Genomic DNA, 20,251 nt, shown 5'->3' with positions numbered 1-20,251 from the left:
ACAACTGTCTGTTTCAGTCTGATAATAAACCTATTTCCTTTAAATTGATCTCACTCTTTCTGTGCCTGTTCCTGAAGTTGTTTTACAGACTCAACATTCACACAAGGGAATTTCCTAAGTCGTCACTGACCTCAGAGTTACTTTTGCTTTCGTTTTAGCAAGGAAGACATCAATTGCATTTGACTCTTTCTAAAAAGTATTGTTTCTACTGTACAGTTAAACTCTCAGTGAAAAACTTAGAATAAATTACTAAAAACATTTTATTAGCATCAGAGTAAAAATATACAGGCAAATAAATGTAATCTCACAACACTTGTATATTACAAGAAACATTTTGGGAAAGTGTTGTTGTAACAATGACAGAGGAGAAAATATGAGCAATAATTTTTAAACGTACTCAAATGTTGTAGTTTTACCATTGGAAAAAAAACAAACACTAATGTTATATATTAATTAACCTGTTATTTAGAGATGCCATGATTAAAAGAAAATACTTGTATTAAAGGAAAAGATGTCAAAGTATTTAACTATATAAACAACAAATTACTTTCACCTCCTGATAATGGAGGAAATAATGTATTAGCATAGTGTTGATGGACAAAAATTACACACACACACACACACACACACACACACACACACACTGATAGACTCTCACAGATATGTGACCATGGGTATTAATCTGTTTTTTTCTCATTCTTATTAAATTTAGGTTTATTAACATTGCATGAATGTATACATATAATCATAATCATTAAAAATATATCAAATACAATGATTAGATTAGATTAGAGTAGATTAGATTAGAACTTTATTACATCCCACATTCAGAAAATTACCTTGGTTGCAGTAGCAAGACAGTAGCAAGTACAGACACAGAAGACATTGTAGACCTAGGTAAAAACTGGATAATGGATAATTCAAAAATATTATAATAATTATTGCTAATGTTGAATTTTTTTATGACCAAAACATAAGATATTTTCTCTATGAAGGGTTAAAAGGTACAAAAAAATGAACATCTCTTCCTGGAGTTCAAGATGTTAGATTGGATCAATCTGGGAACAACCTCATGAGTAAACACTTCTCTAAACCTTGAAATTAAAATCTAAATTCCAATTCAAATGTTGCGAAAAATAGGACTGATAATGATGAGCCTGCTTTCTTCTGGAGTGCCATAACCGGGTGGTCTCATGAGCACTCTGGTGTCATAAGAGCAAATAGCACGTCAGTTTCCAAAATGCTCCCAGCTTTTTATTTCAGAGAAGAAGGCATCACCGGGACAGGAAGTGTAATTGACCATCTGCCTGTGGCCGTGGACGGTGTAGTTGGCCACAAGCCTCCCTCCGTCAACTGCGCACCGTGTCAAGCGATGGCGTAGAAGGTCCATGGCGTGACGCGATGGAAGAGCGGACGTGTAGTTTCCGATGATGGACACTCCAAATCCAAGACTGTTGTGTCCTCGCGTGTGTGTGCCGAGGAGGTTCCAACCCCGGCCTTCATAGACGTAACCGTCCGAGCCCACCACGAAGCTGGACGCAGGGCACACGAGGTTAATGCAAAGTACTTTTTTTCCGGAATATAGGTCAATTTGTCAAAATACACATTACAAAAAGAAAAAAAACTAAGATAAATTTCACTGGACTTTTAAACCAAATTTGGGAGGAAAATGTTCCATTCATTTTCTTCCCTATTTGTCGACAAGTCACTCAAATGCAGTCACTAATATTCTGCACAATAAGAGTTCAAACAATTCAGTCATTGTTGCCAAAAACCACAATGTTAAAATGTGTTGGAATAATGATTAAATTAATCATTATTCCAACACATTTTAACATTGTGGTCAGATTAATCAGATTAATACCATTAAATCATTATTAGTAATATTTAATTAAAACTGGAAGACATCGTTCACATAACTGATTACAACTTGCAAGGAGAATACACTCACAACGCGCCTTCGTTCCTGAGCATTCTGACGTGCAGTATATTCTTCTCTGTATTTAGTCGCGACAAACTGAAAATATTTAATGTAATCTGATTCAAAACAATTGCCATTATTAGATTGAAACCAAAACACCTGCGTAAGAATTTGCAGTATAAGCATAATAATTTCTTTATAAGGTAAACTGCCGGCGTCCCAGACAAAAGCTACTACGTTGCAGAACTTCAGTTCAAATAAGAGCAATTTTGTCAGCTTCTGTAGCATAATCAAAGTTTTAGAAACTATAGTTTCCAGCAACTAAGTTCTTGCCCAACTTACCTTGCGGGGGTCCAGACACAGGTCAAACTATCCAAATATATTTTCATTCTTTCATTTTCTGAACTGCTCACAAGGGTTGTGGGGGGTGCTGGAGCCTATCCTAGCTGACTTTGGGCATGAGGTGGGGGACACCCTGAATTGGTGGCCAGCCAATCGCAGGGCACGAGGAGACGTACAACCAATCACGCTCACACTCATACCAAAGGGCAATTTAGAGTGTTTACTCATGTGGGAGGAAAGCGGAGTACCCAGAGAAAACCCATGCAGGCCTGGGAAGAACATGCAAACTCCACACAGGTGTACCGACCTGGATTTGAACCCAGGCCCTCATAACTATGAGGCCGACACGTTAACCACTCATCCGCCGGGCCGCATGGAAACTATTATAATATTTTTACGAATTTGACTGGTTATCTTTTAGCATTATTAGCTCATTGTTAGGAAGGAAGGAGAAATGACAGAAAAACATGTCACCTGTATCCGATGTCACTCCAGTTACGGAACCCTTGGTGGAAATGCTGCATGGCCCTCATGTCCTGGGAACACTGTGAGAAGGACAGGCATGGCTGTGAGGGCTCATAGGTGTGGTGAACGTAGAGAGAGCGGAGTGGCAAAGTCAGCGGAATGGGGGGTCCCTTGTGAGCATTTGCCCTCCATTGGCAGCGAGGGATGATTTGAGGACAATCTAAATGAAAAGGCAATTGTGTTTTACTTATCACTTTCCATTACAGAGGCAAAGTAAGACGCCGCAGAAGGTGGGTCGATAATAGGGTTGAAACCTGCTGAAGCGAAAGTGAGGCCGAACTTTCTTTTAGTCTTTATTTGGACCCAATTGAACCCAGAAAGGATTGAAGATGAAAAGACTCTGACCTTAGAGTCAGAATTCTGAGAATAAAGTCAGATAACAGTAAGTCTGAATTCTGATTTCTGCCGAAAGTTAAAATTCTGACTTTGAACTTTAAATCGATTGAAATATTATGCACCCCTAAGTTAAACGGTTGAAGACAGTGATTGTCATATTAAGAACATGGGGTCCTACAGGTCATAACCTTGATGTGATAGAAGAAAACTACACCATAAATTACTTATCAACAGTTGATTATCCTAAAGCAATCAAAATGTTGTTGCCCATAAAGATTTGAAGATTTCGTTTGCACAAAGATTTATGGGAAAATGCACAGAAACTACTTGAGTTTATTGAGTAGAACCAGGCTTTGCTTTGGATGCTTTGTTGTACAACTGGCAATTGGACGGTTTTATTGATGTGGTGTTTTCAAGCTGTTAAAAAATAAATGTCATTTTATTTAGTTAAGTTTAATGTTTGGCTTTTGTGTTCCTATGATTGTATCGGTTTATGAGGTTAGAATTTGGGTTAAATTAAGGCTGGGTTTTGGTGTGTAAATTAGGGATAATACTCAACCTTACCCCAGTACTTATGCACAAATTCCTTCAGTCCTTCATTGACTGCCTTGTTGACCCCAGTGTCCAAGGCAATCCACTCTGTCTTCTCCAACCTCCAGACCAGTTTGAGTGTGTCCATCAGCTCCTTCTGAAGATCAAGGGGTTCCAGAATGGATCGAGAGATTTCCCTCCGTTTTGGACTTACGTGTCTGGACAGAGTATCCAGACCGTGGTTGGCTTTCAGGGTAAAACTATAGTATTCTTGAAGAATCTCACTGAGGGCAGGGGGATCTTTAGATTTGGGTAGTTGGCTGATATCCGTGCCGAGAATTACTCCGTCCATACCCCCGTTGATAACGGCATCAGTGGCCAGGGTGGCAGGCCAAGAGAGTTTGAACACCCGAGGGCGGTTCACGCTTTCCCAGCATCCGTCGGGGCCCAGGCGATTCGACACAGGAATGTCCTGGAGGCTGAGGAAGGATAATCCGAGCGGCCTCCCCAAGGTGAGCGGTAAGAGCCCGACGGTCGACGAAGTCTCCAGCTTGGCTTGGAGTCCGCATTCGATGCCCAGTAGCAAAGGCGCCAAGGCCACTGTGGTGCCGTCCGGGGCGAGCGCCACGCCCCGCTCTTCGCCGCCGTCTGTCACCAGGTGATGGACCGCCTTGTCAAAAAAGCTGAAGGACGAGGCATTGAGGATAGCCGTCTCCAGCCTCACCACGTCAGTGAGGTTGTTGGAAGCGCCCAGGAAGTGGATGGTCATGGCGTCATCGTGGCCGGCAGTCCTGCGAAGGGCCCTGACCAGCGCCAGAGGGGACAGACCCGGGTTGGATTCTTCCACCTCCTGAACCGCGTGGATGAAGTTGTCCATGCTTCGCAGGTGGGCACCTAAAAACAAAGAAGATATAAATGGGTGAAGATATCCTCGGTTTAGAGGTCTGACATTCGTAGCTCAATTTTTTTGTGTGTGGGGGGTGGTGTAATTAATTTATAGGTTATTTTTGAGTAAATTGAATTACACCTGTGTGGCTCTGTGGTTAGCATGTCAGCCTCACAGGTCTGGGGTCCTGGGCTCAAATCCAGGTTAGGTATTCTTCAAAACAAATTTCAATGTCTTTGCAGAATACCCGACTAGTATGGCATCAGATCAATTTCAGTTAAAGCAATGTTTATTTAGTTTTTAATTTATTCATAGAAAATTTCTGGTAATTTAAATAGCATTTTTCCAGCATGTTATGCTCTTAGTTGGCAAATCTGCTTCACGGTCTGAGATTGGGGGTTCAAATCTTTGCTACGACCCCCTTTGTGGAGTTTGAATATTCTCCCTATTTCCCCCCAATTTACCATGTGCTATCAGAGTTCATCCCAAGTTACAAAAACAAAAGGATTTGTAACACACATTTTGTTTTTATTATAATACAGTACATGACGGAAATCTAATACATACCTGTTGGCCTGCTTGACATGTAAGTGAAGCAGGAGGATGACACCAACATGAAGAGAAATGCTCGAAATGACGCCATTTAACTTTAAATTATTTCAAGAAGGCCCAAAACAACAGCGAGACAGACCGAAGTAGGAACAACATGCAGCTGCATTTATGTTTAACAATGTTACTCCCAGGCCAGACTGGTAGTGACAGTAGGGTGACTCAAATGTGGATACATACACTTGTGCCCGTAAGGACGAGCACATGGATGCAAATATTGATTCAGTCAAAACAAAGTGCGCCCCAATGTAAATTGCAAAGTTCAAAACATCATCAGTCATCGAGTGAAAGTCCATTGTGTTGTAAACTTTCGAGAAATCAAAAAATTAATGGTACTTGACTTCCTTTCATGCAATTGCTGTTCCGACTGTTCCCATTAGCGAATATGTAGGACATAAGGCGTAGTACATATTGAATGGGTCAGCCAATCACTGGCCATACAATCTTTAACACTATGGAAATACCTTTTTTTAACCATTTACTTAATAAACTTACGACAAGAAAATAATAATAAAAAAATTAAAAAAATAGCACATACGTACAGGTAGGATCTGGCACCAATTTTCAATTCCATCTCCACATCGTCATTCATCATTAGAATGAATTTGTAAACACATTATTGCATAATCTAATTAGGAAATTTTGATTTATTTTGTTGATTATTACTAAAGTTTTAGTTAGTCGTAGTTATGTGTTTTTCCATCAATAATATATTAAAGACTTATCTATGTTGACTATGACTTATTTATATTGACTACTTATTTATGTATTACTTATTTATTGATTATTTTTCTGTTTACTTGTTTGTTGTTATTTGTGCACTTCCCTACTTATGTTGTCGACTACTTATTTATTTATTATTGATGACCTATTTACTAATTATTTATTATTTATGATGATTCATTTGCCTGTTTGTTGTTACTATTTGTGCACCTCGTGGTGAAACTTCAAATCTGATTATACTTGTATAATGACAATAAAAGCATTCAATTTAATTCAATTATATGCCCTTTATGGATGGATTTCCACCACGGACAACGATTTTTAGGTTACTGCCCCCTGGTGGAAAAATTGAGTATTTGTAAAATAACGTGATTTTTTAAACCATTTTTGCTGTGAGCATATATATCATAAAAATGAGCGTAGTTGTTCTAAGGTGGCCATCTTGCGATAGAAATTAACAGCCTCTTTTGTCGCAATTCAAGATGAGCGATTTTCCTCCAAATTTAAATATACGTACATATGATATCTATGGTCTTTTGCTTTTTTCAACAATTGCTTTGGTCACGTGGCCGCTAGCCACGTGACTCCAGACCGGAAACGATTCGAGCTGCCGACAGCCGATTCGCAGGCTCAGCCCTCGAACTTGAACAAGTACTGTACGAAGAGTAAACAACTCTTTCTTTTAGTTACAGGAATTAAATGTATTCGTTATAAAAAGATCAAGATGTCAGAGGTCGAACAACATGACAGCCCAGGTAATGTAAATTCCGACATCTTTTGTCTACGCGTGACTTATTTCGACAATGTTTTCGTGCTGTTTAACGGTCTATGTATTGAATTTCAATATTACAGTTTAGTATGATTAATTGTCGTTATATGTGTCGCGATGTTTTGTCTTTTTTACCAGTCACAACAACACTAGTCAGCTTTTGATCAAACAAATGGCATTATTGAGATTTTTCATTTCTTTTCACCACCACATCGTCATACCTGCTGAATAAAAGTTTTTTTTTAAATCAGGATTTTCTGTCTAACCTGGTAGTATATTATTCGTGAACTTTGAGATTGAAAGACTGTAATAACGTGAAAATACGTCAATGTGTTTCAAATGGATGGATTTCTGTGGTAATGCAATCCGGAGCACCCAAAGAAAACCCACGCAAGGCCGGGCAGAACACAAAAATTGACTATGTGGATAACAGACTCAACTTTGTTTTCTCTGGACTGACCTCATTTAAGTCAATATTGTTATGACTTTGGGATTTCTTCAGTACACCTGCATGGTTTAACAATGAAATAACTAATACGGAAGTATAATTTAGTATTACGTTATTAAATTATTGTAAAAAGCAGAAGATAGATACAATGATGGACATTGTGCAAATTGTTGCATCATATCATACTGACTGACTGATTTCTATCACTGGATTTGTTCAACAGTAATAAAAAGAAGTAAGTAAGTATGTAGTACAAAGTTTTTTGTTGACTTATTAGGTTTGAATGAAAAGTGTTTTGCCTGGATATTTTTACACAAAATTTGTGAAAGTTCATTTAAAAGAAAACACAAAAAACAGGCTGTTTACCACTTTTTGACAAGGTATTCCATTTTTGTAGCTGTAATTGCAAGCTCATATTTGACTTCTGGCTACGAGATGCTGGTTGCTGATTGCAGCTTGTAGGCCATTTTGATTGACAGGCATGCGGCTCGGTCACCATTTCTGACCCCGCTCCGTAGACGGTCAGGAACCCGAAGAGCCAGATATTTCTGCGGCGTGTACTCCGCTTGAGTGATGGTGTTCATCAAGGATTGGCGTGCGCTCTGGTTTTGTTTTGTCCAATTTCCATCGGGCGCAACAATCGGCACGTTCCCTTGATGGGAGATATGCGTCGACTGTGCCTCCTTCTCTTTTGTCTGCAAGAAATCTTAAGTGTTTGAATTCTTGTCCTTCTCCTCTGGCACGCAAAGGTTGCCGACTCCACACACCGTCATTAAAACACTCATCTGATGAACTCGTTTTTTGCTCTTTTTCAAGCCAGTCAGCATCTTTTTATCGCGTTGTTGTTGAATTTGTCAGAAATATCAGGAGAGGATTGTGAATTGCAAAAATTTAAACACCCACCCTCTTGTGTTGAAAGCAATTGACAATGCATTTAATATAGTACCTTGACTCCAATAGAATTGTCCTGATATGACAAATCAGATTAGTATTAAAGTGGGCTCCGCTGGTACCTCCTCAAGAAATGCTCCGTTTACACGCTTTTTTTGTCATAAAAGGCTGTTGTTTGGCATAGGAAAAAAAGATATTTCTGTCATACTTGAGTACTTGTCGCAGGCCCAGTCAGATGATGAAAAAATTGCGACTTATAGCCCAGAATACGGTACTTCCCAATGACCTTAGTTATACATTTTAATAAATTTGACCTGGTTGACTATTTTTGTTTGCATTTTCTGAGTTCTGAGCTAAAAAGTTAACATATATAGTAGAATGAGTGTGGTTTCTGTCTATTGTCTTTTTACTACTTTCTTTCGCTTTTTGTCTTTTTGTGGCACGTCAATGATACACTTCTCATTTTCATGCAGGAAGTTGAATCAGCTCTTTGTATGGTTTGATGACAAATGTAAAAATGGTTCATATTTAGTATTTTGTGTTGCCACGCCAGAGGGTACGGAACGGGCCTGTTGCATTTACTGGCCTCGTGATCGAAACCATGTGATATGGATAAGGCATGGTTGGCCTTGTTTGTGAGCTGGGATTTATTGACTTTTTCTTCTTACTAACTAAAAATAATCAGATAAATGGGTACATAAGCACATCTTAAAATGAAATAACTAAAAATGTCAAATAATGTCTGTCCCCATTTATATATTAGTATCCTTTAAGGATTGTAAGCAGGTTACGCACAGTCATGTTAATTTTTCTAACCTTTTTTTTCTAATATCCCTTTCCAAAAATATAGTCTATCATATTTTGCACAATCCTGGATTATATACTAATGTTCTAATCTTAATATCTGTCTATTTACATTGTATGACTTTTGCAGTATCTCTTTTTATAAGAATATTAATTTGTGTTCTGCGTGTAGTGTATTGCCACGGAATTGGGTTTCATTTTAATATAGAAAGTTGCTGTTGCTGCATAATTGAAGGCAAAAAAAACACTTTTTGTTTGGTTGTTTTTGTACAGTAGTCTTTCGTGCAGACCAAGTCAGAGGAGATGACAAATGATTCATGTGTAAAATGCTTGAGACGGTAAAGAATAGTGGACATGTTTTTTCTTGAAAACAGAACATTTTGTCCTGTGTAATCTCCACATTTATCTGAAATTTTTACAGAACAAGAGAGCCGCTACAGCTCCACGGACAACAGTGGGGAACACGTATCGCTGAGTAACAACCACTGCAGCAACCACCACCATTTCCCTAGCGACACGGCCCCAGGCCATTGGGTTACCTCCGAACGATGCGAGGAGGCCATCCGCAGGAAACTTAAGTACTTCTTCATGAGCCCGTGTGACAAATACCACGCTAAGGGGCGCAAACCTTTCAAGCTCATCCTGCAGCTGCTGAAAATCATCATTGTCACTGCTCAGGTAGAAAACCCATCATTTTTCAAACATGCAGTCGACAAATAATTTACTTTTGCAGCCCGTGCAAAGTGATGTGGCCGGCCGGATCTGGCCCCCCGAGACACAATGTTTGTCACCTAAGGTCATCTTTGACCCCATTTTTTTCCTTCTAATCTCTCTAGTTGGTGCTGTTTGGCCTAAGCAACCAAGTGGTGGTGAATTTCAAGGAGGAGAACACTATGACGTTCAAATATCTTTTCCTCAAAGACTTTGATGAGTCATCTGACAATTCTTTGGCCGTGTATACCCAAAAGGATGTTTACGAGCATATCTTCTATGCTGTGGACCAGGTAAATTAGATTAGATTAAAATAGATTAGATTAGATAACTTTATTCATCCCGTATTCGGGAAATTTCACTGTCACAGCAGCAAGAGGGTGAGAATACAGACACAGAAAAGACATTTTAGACATACAGTGGTACCTCGACCTACGATCAGCTCTACCTACGACATGCTCGCGGTACGTTGAAAATTTCGATCGAATAATTCGCCCGAGATACGATCAAAATTTCGAGATGCGACCAAGCCAGGTGGCCATGACATGAGAAGCTGTTTATCATTGTAGCGCACTGTCTTTTTTTGCCGCATCTCTTTCGTGTATAACACATATCTACGAGCACTGAACGATTTATTCAGACTCGTTTTTCCTACGCATCGACCAGGAAACGCACAACGCGCATGCGCGGGCAAAAAGAGGGCTTTCTGGCTAATGAAGTATACTCATGCACACAACACCGATAGCCAATGGCACCCTTTCTCAGAATAAAACTTCATTACCCACAATCAATACGTGGGTAGGCTGAGCTGTTGCATTTTTTCAGTGTTATTCCTTCATTAGCCTGTTAGCTCCCGCGATCGCTCATTCAAGACTACTTCTCGTTGGCAAGTGGTCGTGCGGTATCCTATTGTGAGGACATTTGTGTGCATCATTTTCGGAATATTTTGAAGGGAATACAGCAGCAAACAGCCCATTGATAGCGAACATGAGGGTGGAGGCGTGGCAAACGGCAAACCCGGAAAACAAAGGTAAAAAAAGATTAAAACAAAATTAGAATTCAGTTTTGTGTAAAGTTACATTAAACGTATGTTTGAGTGTGTCTGTATATATGAATCCAAGTTAATTTAAATGTGTTTGTTCGTTTACGAGTGCGTTGTGGATAAAGTCCCCCCGAACATCCCCCCCGCCTCCCTGTATGTCGCTGTCTCTACCCTCTGCGAAATGCGTCTAATTTTACTTCTATTAAACACATTTTATTACTATTAAACCACTAGTTATGTGTTACTTTGTCAATCGATGGCGAATTAGAAGAAATAAAACATTTTTTCCAATCCAATACTCTGTTTTTGGTGTTTTTTCAGAGGGTTGGAACAAATTAATTTGTTTTTAATTCATTTCAATGGCAAACGTTCGCTCGAGTTATGAAAAGCTCGACATACGATCTCAGTACTGGAACGGATTAAGATTGTATGTCGAGGTACCACTGTAAATACATTTTATACATTAAATGCGTGGTTTAAAACAGCATGGTTGCTTCAAGATATATTTAACTCATAATTCTGTGTATGACGTTCCAGTACCTGGCCCTGCCTGAGACCACCGTGGGACGTTATGCATACGTCTACGGCGTCGGTGTGAATGGGAGCGCTCTCTCCCTCTGCCAGCAGTACTACAAGAAGGGCCGCATCGACCCTGCCAACGACACCTTCACCATTGATCCGCGTATCATGACAGGTGCAACGTGAAGCTGCTATTTCATAGTATTTTTTTAATTCTTCTTCTGTAATAGGACATTTTGGAGGTGCAGCAAATGATAACGTTTCAGTGGAAGACCCCATGAATTAGACGGCTCTCGTCGTCATTGGCGAACAAATTTTGATAGTACCGAAGCAATTAGTCAATTTGTTCCGGAATTAAAACTATTTAAGCAGATTTATTTGACTTGAATGAACTGATTGGACACGTTTGATAAATCGGAAGTCTAATTGAGTATGAAATAAACAATTGTATTGTATATTTGGAGTAGAAAATGTTTGAGGAATTTTGGGGCAATGTTGATGGTGACTTTTTGATCCAAACTAGAGACGGTTAGTAAAACGGGAAAAGTGTCAATTTTTGAAGGAATGTCTTGAAATGTGAAACAGAAAGATGTGGATGTTGCATTTAAATGTATCAGTGGGATTGAATTGGGCTTTTTCTAATGTTTTTGGAGAAACCATTAACTTTTGTTCTAACATTGACATAGTCAAAGAAATGTTAAGGTTGAAATTCAGCACTAAGGTATGTGTGTAAAAATGTCAGCACAAAAATGTTGCTTTCCTCATACATAATCCTGCGCAAACATGCTCTGCCAACATTTATTTTATGGCCATATTTACTCAGCTTGATCTCTCTTCCTTCCCCAGACTGTGTCGGAGTGAACCCCATGTCGGAGCCCCCAACACCGCTGACCACCTCGTACAAGAACTTTACACTCAAGTTCCACAAGTAAGGCTTCATTTTTCACATGGCTTTGACTTTACCGCAGGGCTCCTCCATTACAGCATTGATTTTATCAGGTGTCATTCCATGTATTTATTATCAGTGCGACACATCCATGATCCAGCCACTGGATTGTGTGTCATTTTCAGGTCACTGTTTTTTTTTTAGAATATTAAACTTGTGGCCTTGTCTCACTGTCAGGTTTATCAATGTCACCATTGAGTTTCAGCTGAAGGCCATTAATGTGCAGACCATTATCAACAATGAGATCCCCGACTGCTACACTTTTTTCATCAAGGTAAGCAAATGACAGCAATATCTTGGCACTTTGCGAATGGACTATCACGGATTCACGATATTGTAATAGGATCTGCCAAATATATATGAAAACTTTATAGGCTAGAAACAATAATACAAACATGAAATGGGAGTGGGGGACAAGTCACACGAGAAGAGTAAAAATAGTTAAATAATAGTACAGAGAGGGGTTTAAAAGTCAAAATAATACTAAATAGACACCATTAAAAACTGTCCTACATCACCATTATTCACCTTGGAACCTATTGACCGTGATAAACAAGGGATTACTGTACTTGCTTTAGTGATTGCACTACAACTTTCAGTTTATCACCAATCGCTACTTTTAATTTCATTCAAATAATTTCGCATTAGCTGCTTATTCTTACGGTTTGATCCAATTCTAGCTCTTCTGTATAATAAGGAAAAAGTCAATATATGCGTTTATATGTGTGTTTATATGTGTGTGTGCGTGTATATATATATATCTCACTTTTTCTTTATCCCGTCAACGTTTTGAATGATAAGAAATATAAAAATACAGTATACTTAGCGTTGTAATGATTTTATTATTATTTTTTAAATATTGACATACATAAAATATGTGTGCATGTAATTACAGCATAGTAGGCAAACTCTGAAAGGGGAAAAAACCTGACTGCAATTTTGGAGTCAGCATGCCAATTTTTGGCGCATTAAAACGTTTATTTTCCTATATTTCTTCTGAACATTTTCCCCAGTGTCATTTATTTAGACTCGCCTTTTGCCTAATGTCATGTAGATCGTGCTGGACAACAAAGCTCACAGCGGCAAAGTGAAAATACGACTGGAGAATCAAGCGTTCCTAAAGGAGTGCAAATATCCTAGCGTGTCCGGACAGGGTGAGCAGCCTCATCCTGCACGCAGAAAAACACGACTTCAAACACAAATCCACTCATCTTAATGGCGGCTATTCGATTTCCTTCCCTAGCTGAGAACTACACCCGCGTGGCTTTCGATGTCGCCGTGGCGCTCGTGTGCATGCTGTCTTTGATGCTCTGTGGGCGCTCCATACTCCGAGGCATCATACTTCAGCAGGTAAGCACGGCTTTTGGAAAATTCCACCTGAAACGCCTGTTCCGTTTTACACTAACAGTTTGTTTGTCAGGAGTTTGTACGGTTCTTTAAAGATAACCTGAATCGCAAAGTGTGCTGGGCTGACCGTCTGGAGTTCATCAACGGCTGGTACCTGCTCCTCATCGCCAGCGACATCCTCACCATCGTTGGAACTGTCATCAAGATTGGCATTGAGTCCAAGGTAAGTGGCAATGGAACATTTTTACTTTAAATGTGTCTCATTCATCTTTTCTCTTCTCACTTGGCAGAATATGTCTTCCTATGATCTATGCGGAATCCTCTTAGGGACCTCCACCCTCTTGGTGTGGGTGGGGGTTATCCGCTACCTCACTTTCTTCCAGAAGTACAACGTAAGCGACACTTGCATTATTCATCTCTTTGCAAACTCATCTTTGTCGTGAACCACGTTCTACGGATGGGTTCTTCAGAGGGACGTAATGTCGGCCAACCCATAGAAATATTTAAGTCATTTGCCTGCCGTTGACGTCGCTAGATGTCCAATCCATTGATCATAATGGATTGGGCATCTAGCGTCCTCAATTGCAGAGAAACTACCATCATTAATCGACAACAAATCAATGAGCAAATCAATCATTGAATCAAATTGATGTTCCTTCGGAGCCTCTTAATAATTGAAATATTTTTTATTTGTTTATCTTTTTTTTATTTAAAAGGAGGGCAAACCTCCACCTAAGCAACACTATATTTTTACCCCAATGACCCTTTTGTCTCTCATCATATGACCTACCTGGCAAATTTGAGTTTGAGGATAATCACTTATCATTTGGTGGCGAAATTCCTTTTTTGACCACTGAGACCTCGTTTCCCCAAAATTTAACCACCAATTACTTTCTTAATTAAAAAACAACCTGCAAATTTGATGATAATCCCTTTATTTGTTCATGAGTTTGGCCTTGATTTCAATACAAACGGGCGTACTGGAAACTGCCTTCTGTAGGTAAAATATTTAAATCTCATATAATTCTTTATTATATTATTTTCATTTTTTGAAAAAGGAAAACAACAAATATCTTTTCAGACTACAAGTCACACTAGCCAAAGGGTACACAATGAAGAGGAAAAAACGATAAGTTGCACTGGAGTATTAGTTGCATTTCTGGGAGGGAAATTTGTATTGAAAAAATAGGTTAGAGTAACATTAAGTCCTCAAAGTCCATACATTTTGTTTTAGTGAAAAGCATGACGTCAATGCACACGATTTATGATTCCTGCCTCTCACAGGATCATAGTTGCTTCACATTGACAATTTGAGGTATTTCTCTTCATGTTGTTGTTTAGATTTTAATCGTCACTCTGAGAGCCGCCTTCCCCAACGTCATTCGCTTCTGTTGCTGCGTGGCCGTCATCTATCTGGGCTACTGCTTCTGTGGTTGGATCGTGCTGGGACCGTACCATGTCAAGGTATTGCTCCTCATTTTTGTCAACATACTGATATCATGGGATCATAAGTCAAGCAAATTGTGATTGGTGCACCTTTAATATAAATTATATTCGGGTGGGAAATGCTTTGTTTGGATTTCTTTAGCATGAACTGCCATTGATGACAATAGACCTTCGATCAGAACGGATAGGATGTTTGCATACCTGTCAACCTCTGCCGATAACTGCCCTTATAAATGATTATGATTCCCCTTACAAACCCCCAAAAAACCTTACAAACACCGTACGAGTCGTACGGTGTTTGTAAGGTTTTTGGGGGACTCGTACGGTGTTTGTAAGGTTTTTTGGGGGTTTGTAAGGGGAATCATAATCATTTATAAGGGCAGTTATCGGCAGAGGTTGACAGGTATGTAGTTTGTGATGGTCAATTTTACTGTAATGTGTCCATTCACTGTCAACACTCCCAGTTAAAGTGGTTTGAATTCTATTTGGACGTGAATGACTTCATTTGGCCTTTTGAAAAATTGACTTTTATCAAAATGTATTTTTCCTCATTGGCTGTCATAGGCGTATCATCCATTTTAATTGAGATTAACGGTCTATCAGGGTCAATTGCAGGGAATGTTTTTAACAACATCCGTAGTAGATTAGAAGTTTGAATGGTCATCTAAAAATAAAGCCATCTCATCGCAAGGATTTAAAGAGCAACATTTTTCTTCCTCCTCTCGCGCTCTTTTTTAACGTAGAGTTACAAAGGTGAGGCAAGGGTGACCGCTGCAAAATATTTGTATCCTCGATGTACAAATCTGGGGTCAAAATTTTCCAACATGGATAAAGCCTGGCTTTTGCAACATTGAAATGGCACTATGCAAGCAAATGTGAAAATGATTCTCTCCGTGACATACACACAAGTGTAAATATTAATAACGACACTCAAAACAATCAGAAAATGCCCACTTTTTGGTGAAATCACCACCAGAATTTATGATCATTTCTAGCTTTCTAGTCCTACGCTAACTAGTGCATGTTAACAGAATAATAGAACGATCACATGGCAAATAGAAAACAGAAAACCTATACGCGAGCAATCCTCATTCCGAGTCAGCATCGTCAGTTAGATTATATTTTTGTGGACAGCGCCAAGGCACCTTAGAAAGGACAAATTAGGCTCTACTTTGGTTATCAAGCCATTTCTGTCTTTTTTTCCGCATGTATTTGTGTCCAAAATATGGTCTGGTATCGTTGCTGTCATGTTTCAAAGCAGCTACAAGTAGATTTTAATACATGAGATGGGAAATTTGTTTAAAAAAAAGCTCATTTTACTTTACTGTGCCATAGTTCCGGTCGCTATCCATGGTGTCAGAATGCCTCTTTTCCCTCATCAACGGCGACGACATGTACGTGACCTTCTCGGGGATGCAGGAGAGCAGCACGTTGGTGTGGCTTTTCAGCCAAGTGTACCTGTACAGCTTCATTTCACTTTTCATCTACATGGTGCTGTCGCTCTTCATCGCGCTCATTACTGGAGCTTATGAGGCCATCAAGGTAGCTGTCAAATGTTATTACTAATGAGTAAAATTTAAAAGCTATAACTTTCCAAACCAAGTTTGCATCCATGTTGAACATTAGATCATTTTGTTCACTCTTATTGATCAAAAGTTACTCCTAACTATGCTGCTTTTACAGCATCAAACCCAGGAACCCATCCACATAACGGACCTGCAGGCGTTCATCGCGGAGTGCACCGACGCGCCGAGCTCCGGAAAGTTCAGGGGCCTCGAGACTTCGCCGTGCTCCTTTTTCTGCTGTTGTGACAGGTAACCACTAAGCTTTTCCCGTCTGATTTTCCCAACTACCTTAAGTAAACATGAGAAAAAATGCCATAAATGTTAAGTCACACAGAACAATACAGGTTCTTTTAGTCATTGAGAGAGCTCACTTTGCACGCTCCGCATTAAAATACCTCAAACAAAATAGTTATTGGAAGGAAATTATATATTGACTGAACTGATGAGCTCTTCAATGCAGTTGCAAAACACTTATCAATCCAGTAAATACAGGAACATCACCAATATTCCAGTAGATGGTGCAATACTAATACTTTTAATGTTTTGACTTGAGCACAATTAACCACCATTTTTTAGCGAATGACTGATGCTAGGTTTTTAAGATACGATGTTTTGATTAAAAGGTCAACTTCCCATTCGTAACTCTTAACAATTCTACAGTTTCTTTCTACTTTATTTCAGTATTAATGTGAAACCATACCTCATTAGGCATTAGTCCACAATCACACTGTAGTTCAATTCTGATTTTTTTTCACCGTAGCTGATATTTTCATGCAGTATGAACACGCCAATTCCCATTTTTTTCAGCTCCGAATTTTACCTCTTTCATGTATGGATATAAATCAGATAGATATACAGTTTTTCATATTTACTTCCGTCGACGTTCCGACACGTAACAATGAGTCACACGAGTCGCATTGTGCAAATACTATGTGCAAATTTCAGACGCTTTTCCTTTTTTTCGACTCTGATTAACCTGTATCAATTTGATATCTCTGCAATTTATTAAGAACAAAAAAACAGCGTCGAAATGTCTAATATTTCCATACTTCAGAGATTAATCACGGTAAAAAAAATTGAAATGACGATGTTTACTTCCATTTTCTTTTTTTTCTATGGATTGTTATGTTGCGTAGCATCATTTTTTTTTGTTTCTTTTTTTTAACAATATCCTTTTACATCTTGATTTTTTGTGTGCTTTTGAGCCCATAAAAATAAAAATTGTAAAAATACCATGTAGCTACATTTTAGCAACCCGAACATTTTAATCCGATCTTCTGAAAATGATGTGATCGGATCAGGGACATCCCTAGTTTAAACACCAAAAAATCTGAAAAACTATGAACATAAAACACGATGTCATTGACGATTACCCTAAATTATTATGTTTGTGCCATCACACAAACTTTGATTTTGTATTTCCATCAGGATGACAACATATGAGGACGTCCTGCTGGTGAACTGAGCGTGAATCCACTTAAACCAGCAGGACCCCACCTCTGATACCGCCATTTTATTCAGCACCCGGCTGAAAGACTGACATTCTCACTGAAGAATGCATGAAAAAGCTGCTTTATGGATAACAAAAGCACAGGTATTTATTTCATGGCCAAAAGTTGGGCCAGGTCAGTGTTTTTTGTTGTCGTTTTTTTGTAAATTTACTTCCACAAGGAATTACTTTTACCTGCTAATTTATTAGCAGATTTCAGTTTTTTGGCCAATGAAAGCACACCAAACTGATGCAACATTTACTGTTGCTAGGAGGGGTTGACCTCCTTACAGGGTTAAGTGTTCTTAGGTTTTCGTCCACCAGGATCGTCACTTGAGACTATTTTTATAATACTTTTTAGGTTTTTAATTTGTATTTCAGAAGGAACAGAACACCACTGGACCACAACTCACCATTTTTAGCATATATTCATCAATGCACTTTTAAATGACACACAAAAGTGTCATGTAGAGTACGACAGAGCTTCCCAAATATTCTCAAGATGTAGAATATTTTAAAAAGTGTTTTAATAACGTGTTATCTATTTTGAAGAAGATGCTTCAATTCATGCCAGAATTTGAACTTTCTGCAAGTACAATCATCTAGCCATCTTCATTTATTTAGGTAATTAAATAATCTGACTAGATAATCTAATTAGTATCTGAATAAGGGTGTTTGGATATTTTCAAATATACCCAGACACCCTTAGTCAGATACTAATTAAATGTTCTTGATTTATGAGCATTTTTTTCATGTATGCTGTAGTAGATTTTTCTATTATTCACTCAAAAACTAGTGAAGCACTTACTATTTCATGAATTACAGAACAAAGAAAACCGCTCTTAATTTCTACTGAAAATGCCTTTTATGGAACAGCTTACAGAATTATTGCAAGACAAACGTCAAGCAGCCAAATAGATTAACTTGGGTATGAATGGCAATGTACTTTGTGGTCCTCCTGTGGTTATTTTTCTTTTTGTTTTCTCTGTTTTTAGGTTTTCCTTAGTTGTCATCATGCCTATTTTATATTTTGTTTTGTATTACGTGAAACGCACAATAGTTGAATGGTTCTCCTGTTTGTATGCTCTTCATTTCTATTGGAAAAAAACCTCAAGTGGTAATTTCAGCAAACCTGTGGGAAATTCAGTTAAGTGATACATTACAAATCTCAAAATAATATAATATTATGCATATTCGCTTTTTTTAAATACCAAAAATCCACACTTGATCACTACTTGGCAAAATGTAAACTAGTAGAAACATGAGGTTTTGTACACATGTTGCTGAATAAAGTGCTCTGGGCTATATTTGCTCATCTTACATTTTTTACATTGTGAATCAACTTTACATTTAACTGATTGCCTGACATTGATGGTGATATTCGTTCAATTCATTTGAGCTGAGAGGCACGACAGCCATTGACGTCTCCAAGCATCAAACTAATTAAAGTTCACAGCAGAAGAATCCAAAAACGTCATTGAAATATGAGTGGGCAACAACTTTGATCCATTTCTACAGCCAGTCTTTCCTCGACATAGAGAAGAGAAATTGAATTATCTCATCAAATGGGATGAGATCATCATTTCCTGCAATGTGGTGCGTATTCTTTCCCGCCACTTAACTTAAAATCATCATGCATTATGTAACGCGCTGTAGATGCTTTTCCGCTTCTAGCCTGGCCCGCTCGCCCTAATTAGTGGTTTATCAAGTAAGTGGCGCATTGTTTTCATTGTCTGCTGCACAATGGAAGGCCAACGGTTATTTGTGGTGTGCCGTGCATTCCACATCGAGGCCTTCAGTAGTGCTACGTCTGAATCAATCCAACCCTCAAGAACTATTTTATGGCTATAAAACCTTTACTGCAGCTACAGCTGCAACACATTGAGAAAAAAAAACATCAATAATAACCTGAGCGGCCCGGCAGCTGAGTGGTTAGCGCGTCGGGCTCACAGTGGGGGGGACCTGGGTTCAAATCGAGTTCGGTCCAAATGTGTGCAGTTTGCATGTTTTCCTTAGGCCTGCGTGGGTTTTCTCTGGGTGCTCTGTTTTCCTCCCATATTCCAAAGACATGCATGGTAGGCTGATTGGACACTAAATTGCCCCTAGGTATGAGTGTGAGTGTGAATGGTTGTTTGTCTCCTTATGCCCTGCGATTGGCTGGCCACCAACTCAGGGTGTCCCCTGCTACTGGCCTGGAGTCAGCTGGGATAGGCTCCAGCACCCCTCGCGACCCTAATGAGGCTAAAGCAGTTCAGAAAATGAGATGAGACAATGAAGCATTCTTTGTGTTTCAAATGTTACCTTTTAATTGAGTCAAAGGGCCTGGAATAAAGGTGAGTTGATGTAGAATACTAAGTAAAAATGTTACTCAATATTTGGCAAAAAATTAGTAGACTAACAC

The 20,251-nt window shown here is 38.9% G+C and overlaps 2 protein-coding genes across 2 annotated transcripts; one reads left to right on the top strand and one right to left on the bottom strand.

The window, feature by feature from the left end:
* Window positions 1-240: 240 nt before the first annotated feature.
* On the bottom strand, window positions 241-5,301 carry pglyrp2 (peptidoglycan recognition protein 2). Its single transcript, XM_077605382.1, has 4 exons — window positions 5,109-5,301; window positions 3,689-4,549; window positions 2,738-2,948; window positions 241-1,532 (listed from the first exon to the last, which is right to left on the bottom strand). The coding sequence occupies exons 1-4, from the start codon at window positions 5,182-5,184 to the stop codon at window positions 1,229-1,231; spliced, it is 1,452 nt and encodes a 483-aa protein (XP_077461508.1). The 5' UTR covers window positions 5,185-5,301; the 3' UTR covers window positions 241-1,228.
* A 1,161-nt stretch (window positions 5,302-6,462) lies between these two features.
* On the top strand, window positions 6,463-19,157 carry LOC144077542 (mucolipin-1-like). Its single transcript, XM_077605380.1, has 14 exons — window positions 6,463-6,628; window positions 9,207-9,463; window positions 9,622-9,789; window positions 11,076-11,232; window positions 11,904-11,985; window positions 12,181-12,277; window positions 13,058-13,157; window positions 13,247-13,353; window positions 13,424-13,573; window positions 13,641-13,742; window positions 14,692-14,814; window positions 16,132-16,338; window positions 16,480-16,610; window positions 17,790-19,157. The coding sequence occupies exons 1-14, from the start codon at window positions 6,598-6,600 to the stop codon at window positions 17,824-17,826; spliced, it is 1,749 nt and encodes a 582-aa protein (XP_077461506.1). The 5' UTR covers window positions 6,463-6,597; the 3' UTR covers window positions 17,827-19,157.
* Window positions 19,158-20,251: the final 1,094 nt, after the last annotated feature.

This window comes from Stigmatopora argus, chromosome 7 (assembly GCF_051989625.1).
Source record: "Stigmatopora argus isolate UIUO_Sarg chromosome 7, RoL_Sarg_1.0, whole genome shotgun sequence".
NCBI lineage: Eukaryota > Metazoa > Chordata > Actinopteri > Syngnathiformes > Syngnathidae > Stigmatopora > Stigmatopora argus.
The sequence above is the reverse complement of the archived record's forward strand: the minus strand, read 5'-3'. Positions and strand labels throughout refer to the sequence as shown.

Excerpts from the sequence above, each read along its gene's own strand:
- pglyrp2 (XM_077605382.1), bottom strand. The coding sequence starts at position 5,184 with ATGGCGTCATTTCGAGCATTTCTCTTCATGTTGGTGTCATCCTCCTGC. Across the intron at positions 4,550-5,108 it reads CATGTCAAGCAGGCCAACAG|GTGCCCACCTGCGAAGCATG; the intron begins GTATGTATTAGA and ends CTTTGTTTTTAG. Across the intron at positions 2,949-3,688 it reads ATTTGTGCATAAGTACTGGG|ATTGTCCTCAAATCATCCCT; the intron begins GTAAGGTTGAGT and ends CTTTTCATTTAG.
- LOC144077542 (XM_077605380.1), top strand. The coding sequence starts at position 6,598 with ATGTCAGAGGTCGAACAACATGACAGCCCAG. Across the intron at positions 9,790-11,075 it reads TCTTCTATGCTGTGGACCAG|TACCTGGCCCTGCCTGAGAC; the intron begins GTAAATTAGATT and ends ATGACGTTCCAG. Across the intron at positions 13,158-13,246 it reads TCCTAGCGTGTCCGGACAGG|CTGAGAACTACACCCGCGTG; the intron begins GTGAGCAGCCTC and ends TTCCTTCCCTAG.